General features: G+C 58.6%; 1 protein-coding gene across 2 annotated transcripts; it reads right to left on the bottom strand.

Moving 5' to 3' along the window:
- Positions 1–478: 478 nt before the first annotated feature.
- On the bottom strand, positions 479–10,156 carry DLL4 (delta like canonical Notch ligand 4). Of its 2 annotated transcripts, XM_045536151.1 has the most exons (12): positions 9,289–10,156; positions 8,908–9,177; positions 8,339–8,396; positions 7,244–7,507; positions 6,767–6,827; positions 6,551–6,681; positions 4,910–5,079; positions 4,508–4,727; positions 3,175–3,362; positions 2,660–2,877; positions 2,083–2,191; positions 479–1,559 (listed from the first exon to the last, which is right to left on the bottom strand). In XM_045536151.1, exons 1-12 carry the CDS (start codon positions 9,352–9,354, stop codon positions 1,554–1,556), a joined length of 1,761 nt encoding a protein of 586 aa, XP_045392107.1. In that variant the 5' UTR covers positions 9,355–10,156; the 3' UTR covers positions 479–1,553. The 2 variants fall into 2 exon arrangements, with proteins under 2 accessions (XP_045392107.1, XP_045392050.1); XM_045536094.1 differs by having other exon boundaries at positions 2,660–3,362; positions 9,289–10,155.
- Between the last annotated feature and the right edge of the window lie 531 nt (positions 10,157–10,687).

Below are 10,687 nucleotides of genomic sequence, written 5' to 3'. Positions count from 1 at the left end.
TGCACCCTACATCAGCAGAAGGAACGACCCCAGATGTCATCATGGTTCCGAGACCCCTTCTCTGACAAGAGAATCCTTTTGAATAAGAGAAAAACAGGCAGAACTAGGGAGCCCCATAAGCTTTTTCAGGCTTGTGGAGAGAAAGGAAGGATAGATTCAGGTCGAGGGGAATATCCACCAAGGAACGGTGGGAGTGTCAAGAGGGAAGTGAGGAGCTGCATCCGTCCTCCACGCCACTGGGCAAGGAAGGCTGGCCTAGGCTGCAGACTGGGGGATGAGGCTGGGCTCCTCAAGGATGGAATGGGACAAGGGCCTGGGGCATAGCATGCCAAACTCCAGTGCATGCACAGGCCCCAGGGGTTGTGGCAGGGCATGCGGCAGCAATACGGGAAGGGCGTTTAGAATTCTTAGGGGTGAGAAGGCAGGGAGGGGATCCCCACTCTGCCTTCACAAAGACAGGACCCAAGAAGTGATAAACTCCTGTACACATCTGTTCCATATTATAAATACACATTATATACAAAACAATGTTATAAAATGTAGAAAGGTCAGTGCTTCTGATTCTTAAATTATCAAAATACTAGACTCCAAAATAAACTACAAAAAAACAAACAAAATAAAAACTCATATTATTGATTTCTGAAGATCAGCTTTGAGGGTGGTCTTGGGGCAGTAGTGGGTGTGAGCAGAGCCCAGACTCGAGGTCGTAGAAGTGGGTTTTTGAGGGAGGAATGGGCCCAGGTGGCAGCAACACCCAATTTCTCCCTCTTTGGAATTTCCGACATAACTGCCCTGAGCTCCCCAATTAGGCCTGGTGCCCCTGCCTGGCAGAAGGGGCAGGCTCTTGCCTATCTGCTCACAGAAGCCCCAAGGCACCCAGGGCCAGAGGGTGGTGGGAGCTGGGTAAGGCTGACCAGCATTCTTGCCCAGAAGGCCTAGGCTGGGGAGAGAGGGTGGTGGCGTTCTGAGCCAGGCCTACGCGCAGTAGTTGAGGCACGGGGCAGAAATCCTCCTCTCCCTTTGAGCACTCACCTCATCTGCAGGGCAGCCCCTGCCATTGCCGCACCCAGTGGTTTTCCAGCCTACAGGAGGCCCTGCCCTCACTGGCCCCTTCTCTCCTTTCTGATTTGGGCCCAGCTGTCGCCATGGAGCCTGGGCCAAAGGCACTTTTGGAAACACAGATGCCAGTGGAGGCCACAGCAGCTCCAGACCCCATGAGGCCACTGCCACTCTCTCTGGAAAACAGGCCAGAGCCCCAGAAGGAGCCCTCTGGAGCCACTGCTGACAGGGCAGGTCCCAGTGGTATCTCTCCTTTCCTCCGTTCCCTGGCTGGTGCAGCTGCCAATCTGATGCCAGACAGACACCCAAAGGTGTGGAAGGGTGTTGCATCCCTTGGCAAGTTCACAGTCTGTCCAGTTCATGCCATTCCCTCCTCCTCCTGAGAGCAGCACGTTGCATATTAAAGACGTCCCATCCAGGATGCAATGTAAACAATGCAGAAGGAAGGTCCAGCTGCTGGGCCCAAGCCAGGATGTGCTGGGTAGGCTCCTGCCTTATACCTGGGAGCATGTGGACAGTGGCAAATGGGTTACCTGGGCACAGCACTCCCTCCTTGGCTGCCCCGGGCCTCCCCAGGAGAAGCTGGTGGGCAGGTGGGGTAAAGGGCAGGTGGGGTGGCCTTCCCCAGGCTTCTGCCCCAACACACACAGGTGCCTTGGAGCTTGTGCTTGTGAGGTGGCCCAATGGAGGAGGCCAGTGGGGAGGGGCAGGAGGGGCACAAGGGGTGAGGGCCCCTCACTTGCCAGTGGCTGGCAAGCAGCGCCTGGGAGCTGGCCCAGTGCCATGGCCACCCAGCCCAGCACCAACACAGCAGGAAGGGTCCAAGGCCAGGCTTGCCACCACGGCTCCTGTTTCACACCCTCTGTGACAATAAGGACAGCAAGGGACCCAAGAGCCACTGAACCTGGCCTGGTGAAGAGGGATCCTGACCCATCCTTCAGGAGTAGCCCATGAGGTCGAGAGAGACCAGGCCACAGAAGGCAGGAGGGACATGCTAGAGGGACAGGCGAGCCCAGCACTCACCTCCGTGGCAATGACACACTCGTTCCTCTCCTCTGATATCAAACACACAGACTGGTACATGGAGTCCCTGGGGGAGCATATCGCTGATATCCGACACTCCGGCTTTTCACTGAGGGAACACAAGACAGGCGCGTGAGGGAGGGACGGGGAGAGGCTTGGGGGAAAGGTGGGCCCTGGAGGCCAAAGGGCACCTGGAGAGGTGGTTCTGGGGGAGGACACAGGGGCTGGAGGGCCCCAATGCTCGCCTGGAGGGAACAGTTAGGAACAGCCCCCTAAGAGGACCACAGAACCCCCAACCTTACCAGAAGGATCTTAGGCCTGGGAAAAGCCAGCATTGCCACTAGAGGCAAGCCACGCTGTGGAAGTCACCAGGGACACACTAGGGACACCTCACATTTGTGAGCGAACAAGCAAATGGGAGGAAAGGACAAAGGACCCCTGGCAGAAATCTTGTTGGAGGATCTTCCCGTCAGTAACAAAACCCCTGTTTGCTGAAATGCCTCCCCCAGCCTAGGAAGAGCCCATGCAGAACCATGACGGGCCTGGGCCAGGCCCTGAGCTTCCAGGTGCCGTTTACCTGTGTAACCGCAGTGGCGCCTTCTCTCCTAAGCTCTTGTCACTGTGGGGAAACTTCCCTGGCATGGTCCCCCGCCCCAGGGGTCCTGGGGCCAGATTATAGTCCAATGTGTGGTTTTGCTGTTTGCCACAGTTGGACTTGTCCAAGCCACAGTCCACTTCCAGCTCCTTCTTCTGGTTTGTGTTCTTCAGCTGGGCGGCAGGGATCAGGTTGTCCTTCTGGAAGTCCGACAAGTTGTTCATGGCCTCCCTGCTGCCGTCGTCCGGCCGCCGAAGTCGCAGCTGCCGCACAGCCACCACCACCATGCCCAACAGCACCAGCAGCACCACCAGCCCCACACCCAGGGAGACAGCCACCCAGGGGAAGCTGGGCGGCAAGCCCACGGGGAACTCGCAGCGGCTGCCCACAAAGCCGTAGGGGCAGTTGCAGACAAAGTTGTCCGGGGAGAGGCCAGTATAACAGGTGGCCCCGTTGAAGCAGGGCCCCGAGGCGCAGGCATCGCTGGGTGTCCGCACCTCGCAGCGCCGGCCAGAGAAGCCGGCAGGGCAGGTGCACATGAGTCCGTTCTCCAAGTCATGGCAAGTGCCGCCGTGGGCACAAGGGCTGCGGGCACAGTCGCTGACATGACGTTCACAGTGGGCGCCTGTGAATCCAGGACGGCAGCGGCACATACGCGTTGGACCTCGGTTCAGGCATTGGCCACCTGGGAGGACACATGGGACACAAATCAGCTACAACCTGGGAATCTCCCCCCAGGGCAGGGGGTGGGTGCCCCATCCCGGGAATGAACTCAAGCTCTTCTGTCCCCATGTACGCAGCCAGCATTTACAGAGCCCCCGTAAAGAGAACTTTACAGAGCCAGGAGACCTGGAGTGCAGGGCGATACTGATTCTCCATGCCTCAGTGGGCTCTCGTATAAAAATCACTGCCATCTTACAGAACTTTCAAGTAGAATCAAACAGACGCGTGAGTTTAAAACTCAGCAGACTCTCTCCAGCTGGGGACCTGGCACCTGCTGCTTTACCTTATCCTGGAGCCTCGGTTTCCTCCCATGTTAAACTGGAATAGAAGGTTATGCCCTTCACAGGGTAGCTCTTAGGGTTAGGTGGGAAGGTGCATGAAGGCAAGAGCACATGCTTGGTTTGTAGCGAATGCTCAAGTGAGTGTAATTATAATTTTCCACTTTATCTTTACAACCACAGGAAAGACAGAGGACAGTGTTCTATCTTCCCATTCAGTGATGAAGAACTGGCGGCTTGGGGGGGGTGTTAAATGAGCACGCAGACTCCATCTCAGCTCACCTAACCTCTCCCCAGCCTCTGAGCTGCTCTCATGCACAGTGCTGTCTGCCTGCCTCACAGAGGGTCACTTGAAGGCCAAGTAGACAAGGATTACCAACACGCTTTGTGTCCCAAAAGGTGCTGAGCATTCTAGATGCCTCATGCCACACCATGATCTACGTGGGCATGTGGCAAGATGAGGCCTCCAGGAGCAGGGCTCTGACCGTGTCACCAGCCTCCCTTCAGGAGGGACACAAAGCCTCCCACATCCCTCTCTCTGGCCCAGGATTTCCTGGGGAGGGTCAGAGGGCAGCCCAGCCAGGACAGGGCTCTGACATGGGAAGCTGACATGCACATGGCAGGGTGCACACCAGCCCATCTCCTAAGGCCTGCACACCACTAACCTGCTCCTTCAAAGCCCCTCAGCTGATCAAGAAAGCTCTTCACCCTCCAGAGCAGATGGGGGCCCATGTCAGACTTCCCAGAGTGACAGACAGCCTCTCTCCTCTCCTGACCCTCCCTCACCAGAAGGGCAAGTCCACCAGGTTAGCAAGGCAACAGGACGCACCATTCGCACATGGGTTGCTGGTACACCTGTCCACTTTCTTCTCACAGTTGGAGCCAGTGAAGTTGGGGGGGCATTCGCAGGCATAGCTGGCCCCCTGGTTGCGCTCCCGGCAGGAGCCCCCATTGAAGCAGGGGGAGTCAGCGCAGCTCAAGGTACTATGTTCACAATGCAGGCCGTAGTAGCCTGGGGGACACAGGCAGTGGTACCCATCCTCCTGATCCTGGAGAGAGACCACAAAGAGGCCAAAGTCAGAACCTGGAGGGCAGGGATGCGTGACTGGAGGCTGGGCTCCACTGCCCACAATGCCTGCCCATGGCTGCACACCCTCTGGCCTCCTGGCTGGGGGATGCCTGGACACCACCTGGCTTGACCTCTGCCTTCCTGTGCTAGTGTGGCCCTCACCTTACAGCTGCCCCCATTGCGACAAGGGTTGCTGTCACACTCGCTGAGCTCCAGCTCACAGTCCACGCCAGTGTAACCTGGGCGACAGGTGCAGGTGTAGCTTCGCTGCCCACTGTTGGAACACGTTGCCCCATTCTTGCATGGGGAGTGGTGGGTGCAGTAGTTGAGATCTACAGAGACAGGAACCAAGCAGCTGAGCAGGGCCAGGGGATGCTTCCACCTCCAGGCTCCTTGCAGTGCAAGTTCACCCCCATGTTTGGCCCAAAGAGGCTCCAACTCAAAGTCTTTCAGGCCCAAACAGCCTTCCTCTCCAACCAATGGAATCATGCTTTCTGAAACATCTTGAATCATGTATGACCAGTGCAGTCTGGTCATACACGGCTGGACGACATCCTGCCAGGTAAGCTCACAAACGCCGCCAGCCAGTGGGATGAAGGTAAGGAAGAGGAGGGGAGGGCAAGGCCACATGTCAGGGAGGAAGTCAGAAAAAGGCTTGGTGGAGGAGGGGAGGCTGAGATAAGCCTGGAAGGAGGGATAAAATTTCAACAGGTGGAAATGGTAGAGGATAGATAAGAGCCACCATAGGTAGTGACCAGGCATTTTTTAAAGGAGAAGGTGTTACAAGGCTATTTTGAAATATAAGTATTTGTTTTCTTATTTGGGAAGGACAGGGAGGGAGAATCAGACAGAGCAAATATATGCAAGGACTGTGTTTGCATATGATGAGTTGTGACTGTATCACCTGGGAGCAAATGTGGGGGAGAGGAAAGAGAATGAGCAGGAACCAGGTGTGTGTGTGTTGGGGTGGGGACGGGGACATACATACACACAGAATACAGGGACTGAATCCCAAGCCCCTCGTTGACAGCAAGTCAGGGCCTAGGCAAGTTCTTCCCATCCTGCCAAGCCCCTGCCCACCCTCCCCAGGCCTGTGCTGCTGTCTCTGTGACAGCAGGCACACCATTTGACCCTGAAAATGGGAGGCACGGGCTACAGCTGGCTACCAGGATGCAGGTGAAATGGCTCCCTCCCCCAAGGTTGGGGCTCAAAGATCCCTGTGTAGCCAGAAAAATGACTCACCCCCCGAACAGCAGGCAGGGACAGCACAGGCACAGGCAGCTGCCTGGCAAATGCAACTGGGGAAGAGCAAGGGAGGCTGTTTGTGCCCACACTGAAAAGTCGGTTAGCTATCACTCCGCCCAGAGGCCCAGCTCCCCTACAGCCCCTGGCAGCCGGTGGGCACACCCCACCAGACAGCTGTTTAGGGGAGAGCTGCTCAAACAGCCTGGAAGGTAAGCAAACACTTAGGGGGTTAATAGGTAACTACAAGCAGAAAGCGGAACTGAGCCTGGCATCCCTCTCTTTGGCTTTGCTAGAATTTATGAGTATAACCTCCAGGCCGCCAACCTGTCACCCTCCTAGCTTCTTCAGCCACCCTGGGTCTCCAGCATCTGGAGAAGTACCCACCAGCTCATTCTAGGCCAGTTGTAAAGGTCCTTAAAATTCCCAAGATCCTTGAAGGATAATGGAGAAACCAAGTCAGCAGTCACCAAGTAAGAAGGATCCGGGCGACATCTCTGGTTCCCACCCCCTGCCCCATCTTTCCCACCCACTCTGCATCCTCTCCTCGCCCTAACTCACCTTGATCACAGAACAGGCCTCCCCAGCCCTCATCACAAGTACACTGCCAGGGGCTGCTGCAGGTGCCGTGGCGACAGCCATTGTGGGGGATGCATTTGTTGCACAGGCGGCCCTGCCAGCCTGGGCGGCAGCTGGGGGACAAAAGGGAGGCTGAGAGTGAGGTAAGAGGCCTGGCCAAGGGAGTACTCCCCCTCACCACTTTCTGCCCCTACTCACAGGCACTCTGCTGGCTTGCTGCAGTAGCCATTCTGTTCGTGACAGCCAGAAAGACAGATAGCTAAGGAAAGAAAACAGGGCTGGGTGAGGTCGGGATGCCAAGGACTCTGAAGTCTCTCTCTCCCCTCCTGGCCCTGGGGGTGTCCCAGCTCTCCTGGGCTCACGTCCCACTCTTGGCCTCCCAGAGGAGCCCTGGGTATCTTAAAGTGAAATAATGGCAGAGGGAGGGAGAATCCAAGCTGGATGGAACATAGTAATGGGGTTCTTGTGGGCTCTGGCATGATGGGGAGGAGTGCTGGGAAGAGAAAGGAGGTCTGAGACCACACCTGCCCTCAGCATCCTCAGGCGTCCCAGAGGCCCAGCTGGAGGGCCACCCAGACCCCGTCTTCAGGGGAGGCAAGCTGTGGCCGAGAAGACTGCACTGTGTTTGGTCAGGGGACCCTCCACCTCCATGCAGGTGGGAGCTTGGCTACTTACGCTGTTGGCAGTATTCCCCAGTCCAACCAGGCAGGCAGGACAGGTTGCCATCTGGCTGGCACACGTAGTGGCCAAAGAGGTCATTGCGCTTCTTGCACAAGCGTGAGCAGCTGTCTCCATAGTAGTTGTCACTGCAGATGACCCGGTAAGAATAACGCAGCTTCGTGAGGGTGCTGTTTTGCTCATCCGGTAACCAGTTCTGACCCACAGCTAGGGAGCCCTGGATGGCGATCTTGCTGATGAGTGCGTCTGGTGGCAAGGCCTCTGGAGGGACAGAGGGGCAGGTCAGGGAGAGGCAGCCAGTCTCCAAGGGTGCCAGCAACTGCTGGCCAATGCCCCTCTTGGCTGTGATGATGGTGAGCAGCCAACAGATCAGCCCAGTTGTCCAAACGACCCCCACCTGCCAGCAAGCACAGGCCAGAGGGACCCGAAAGTCCCACTACTTAGCTGACCTGTGTGTGTGCATGTGCAGGGGTCCTGATATCATTCAAAAAGGGGACAATAGAAGGATGTTAAGATATTCCAGGGTCCTGGAGGCAGAGAGAGGAAAAGAGGTCAAAAAGGGGGGGGGGTGGGGAGGAGAAAAAGGAAAAAAGAAAGAAAAAGAAAAGCTCTCCAGGCTGGGAGGACTCTGGGAACAGGGGCTCCTTCGGTGCCCATTCAGGGGTTCTGCCCCCAGAGGTGGGTAGTGGATTTCTTTTTCCTTTTCAAAGTGAGAATTGTTGTGCTGCTGAAATATCCTTTTCCTCTGTGTCAGAACAACATCCCAAAGCCATTATTCCCTTTCCAAAGGAGCGGAATTCGCGAAAGGTGTAAAATACAGGAAGGGGCCCGTCAGCGGCGCTGGCAGCTTAGGCCTTTCTCACCGCCGTGCTCCCCGCGTTCCCACGCCAAAAATAACCCGCAGGAAACGCAATTGTGCTCTGAGTCCAGGCAGCGGGCGGAATCTGAGCGTCCAGCGCGGGGCGCAGCTCCAGGCCAAGCTAAGCGTCCTGCCTTCCACCCCCAACCCCGCACTTCCCCCGCCTCTAACAGGTTAACTATTTCAGCGCTGCGCCGTGTCGCCCCCCTGTGGCGGCGGCGCGAGCTACTCACCTGGCCTCAGGTCGTCCCCTGGAGCGTGCCAAGCTTCGATGATGAGTGAGAAGGTACCCTGGGAAAGAGGGTGGGGGGACGGAGAGATAGCGAGATGAGCAGGGGGAGCGGAGGGGGTGCCTGCAGCAGCCGGTTTAATTAATCTAATTGCAGGATATAGTTACTGCGCCCGGGTGGACATAACCGGTCTGCGCGCAGTGTAGCGCTTGAGCCCGCAAGGCGAGAGGAGAACCGAGGGTAGGGGGAGGGTTGAGGGATGGGGGAGTGTAAGCGAGAGCCATAGTACCGGGGAGGGGGCGGGGAATGTACCTCGCCAGAGTGGTAGGTAATGCAAATCGTGTCCCAAGAGCGGAGGGAAGGGAGGACATAAAACTGGGAAGAGGGAGGCTGGTGAGAGCCTTCTCTGGGATGAGGTCCCAGGAGAGAGTTGGGAAGAAAGAGCCAGGAGCGAATGCACGCTGGGGTGTTTTTTGGGGGAGAGGGGAGGATATCTGAGGAGGGGGCTTTGTCCTAGGGCGCCTCTTCCTTTTGGCTTCCGTGACCTCCCAGTGCGCCCAGGCTGTGCTCACCGGCCAGGTGAAGTTGAAGGGCAGTTGGAGAGGGTTGCGGCCCCCGCCGCTGCTGTCCTCCCGGACCGCGAAGGAGTTGATGCCCAATACCGGCGTGGAGACGCTGCCGAAGGTGCAGGGCCCGGGCGAGACGACCGCCTGGAAGTGCTTAAGGCAGACGCGGAAGAAAGTCCGGCAGCCGGGCTCGCACGGCCGCCCACTGGCCAGTACGCCGCGCTCGTTGGCGAACTCCTGCAGCTGCAGCTGGAAGACGCCGGAGCCGGCCGCTCTCTATTGCACAGGGATCGAGGGAAAGAAGGAGGGGATCGGTCAGCTCAGCTGGCTCTCGGGGCTCAGGCCCAGAGCGCGGCAGGAGGGAACGGAGAGGGCGCGGGACGTTACCTGCTGCCAAAGTGCCACCAGCAGCAGTAGCGCCCAGCCAGAGGCGCTCCGGGACGCGGCCGCCATCCCCCTTGGGGCGTCGCTCTCTCCACCCGCCGGCCCTGAATCTGGTTCTCTTCTAGACGCTGTTTTCCCGCGCGTCCGCCCGCCGGCGCAGTCCCTGAAAAGCCGAGCTCCTAGCGGGACACTGCTCCCCACTGGCCTTTTCGCTAGCTCCGCTGCAGCTACCGTGGTAGGTAATCCAGGTGAGGGCGGCCGGGCGGCGTCCGCGTGGAAGACGTGTCCTCGAGCTAATCCAGGGGCTGCAAGCGGGCTACTGCCCGGGTACAGTGCACCGAGGCGGCTCGGGCTGCGGCTCTTGGCCTCGTGTCCCCGGCCTGCGCGCAGCGCCGCTACTGAAACCTGCGCTCTCAGGAGCCTTTCTTATATATATTGGCTCCTCTCCTCTCAGCCTGTCACTCAGACTCATGGTCACTTTCCCCTCCCCTCCGGGCCTCTAGCTGCTATAGTCCCAGCGCTGCCGGGAGGGGGCCTCCGTCCCCGCCCCCCCTCCCGGGCAGCCAGTCCGGCTAAGGTCCCCGCCCCTCAGTGCTGCTCCCAACCCCTGGGTACTCCAGCTCTGCGCGTGCCGAGGTGACCGGTCATCGGACATCGCTGGGCTAAGGGCTGAGACCCTGGCCGCTGGAGGATGGGAGGGCTGGCCGGGGGATGGGGTGGGAGGTGAGTGAGTGGTTCCGGGATGGTCCTGGGGGCGGAGACACTAGGGAGTCCCCGTAGGCGTTGCGTCGGCAGCGGGCGCTAGTTACCTGCAGTGCTCTGGCAGGTAAAAGAACTTAAGGCCGGAAAGCGAAAACCAGCGTCAGGGGACTCCAATCTCCTTTTTCTTCCTGGAGGTTTGGGAACCCTTGCCTTGTCGGCCCCCAAGCAATGAGCGCCCACCCACCGCGCGTCCCCAGCGCAGCAGGAAAGCTAGCGGTCGTGTTAACCTCTCCGTGGCCAATCTGAGCAAGGCTGGGGGCCACGCGTCTAGGACTGGGGCCCTCTCCCTACAGTTGGTGGGCCTCCCCTTCCCTAGCTGCGGGGACGTGCCCAGCGCGTGCCTTCTCCTTTTTCCCCACCCCCCCCGCCCCCGCCTCCGCTTGTGCTTGGCGCGTGCCAACACCCAGACGCGTGGTCCTCTAGGTGGGGGAAGGCGGTGCATGGTCCCTGAGGTAGAGGGGGGTGGGTCCTCAGCTGTATGGTAATAAGGTTCTGGCCCCGCCTCCAGTGCTTCCCCTCACCTGGGTTCCGCTTCAGCTCCAGCGCCCTTCTCCCCCAGCCCCAGCAGCCCCAAGCCCCCGGCCGCGTCCTGTAGCTCCGCTGGGGCAGGGAGGAACTCTCTTGGCTCGAGAGTTGGCTC

This window comes from Lemur catta, chromosome 1 (genome assembly GCF_020740605.2).
Source record: "Lemur catta isolate mLemCat1 chromosome 1, mLemCat1.pri, whole genome shotgun sequence".
Classification (NCBI taxonomy): Eukaryota; Metazoa; Chordata; class Mammalia; order Primates; family Lemuridae; genus Lemur; species Lemur catta.
Note: the sequence above shows the minus strand (reverse complement) of the source record. Positions and strands in the feature narration are given on the sequence as shown.

What these genes read in the sequence shown, in the direction of transcription:
- DLL4 (XM_045536094.1), bottom strand. Translation starts at nt 9,354, where the DNA reads ATGGCGGCCGCGTCCCGGAGCGCCTCTGGCTGGGCGCTACTGCTGCTG. An exon ending in GCAATGGGGGCAGCTGTAAG is followed by an intron (nt 4,728 to 4,909) that starts GTGAGGGCCACA and finishes GTCTCTCTCCAG; the next exon opens with GATCAGGAGGATGGGTACCA. An exon ending in GCGCCACTGCGGTTACACAG is followed by an intron (nt 2,192 to 2,659) that starts GTAAACGGCACC and finishes GTGTTCCCTCAG; the next exon opens with TGAAAAGCCGGAGTGTCGGA.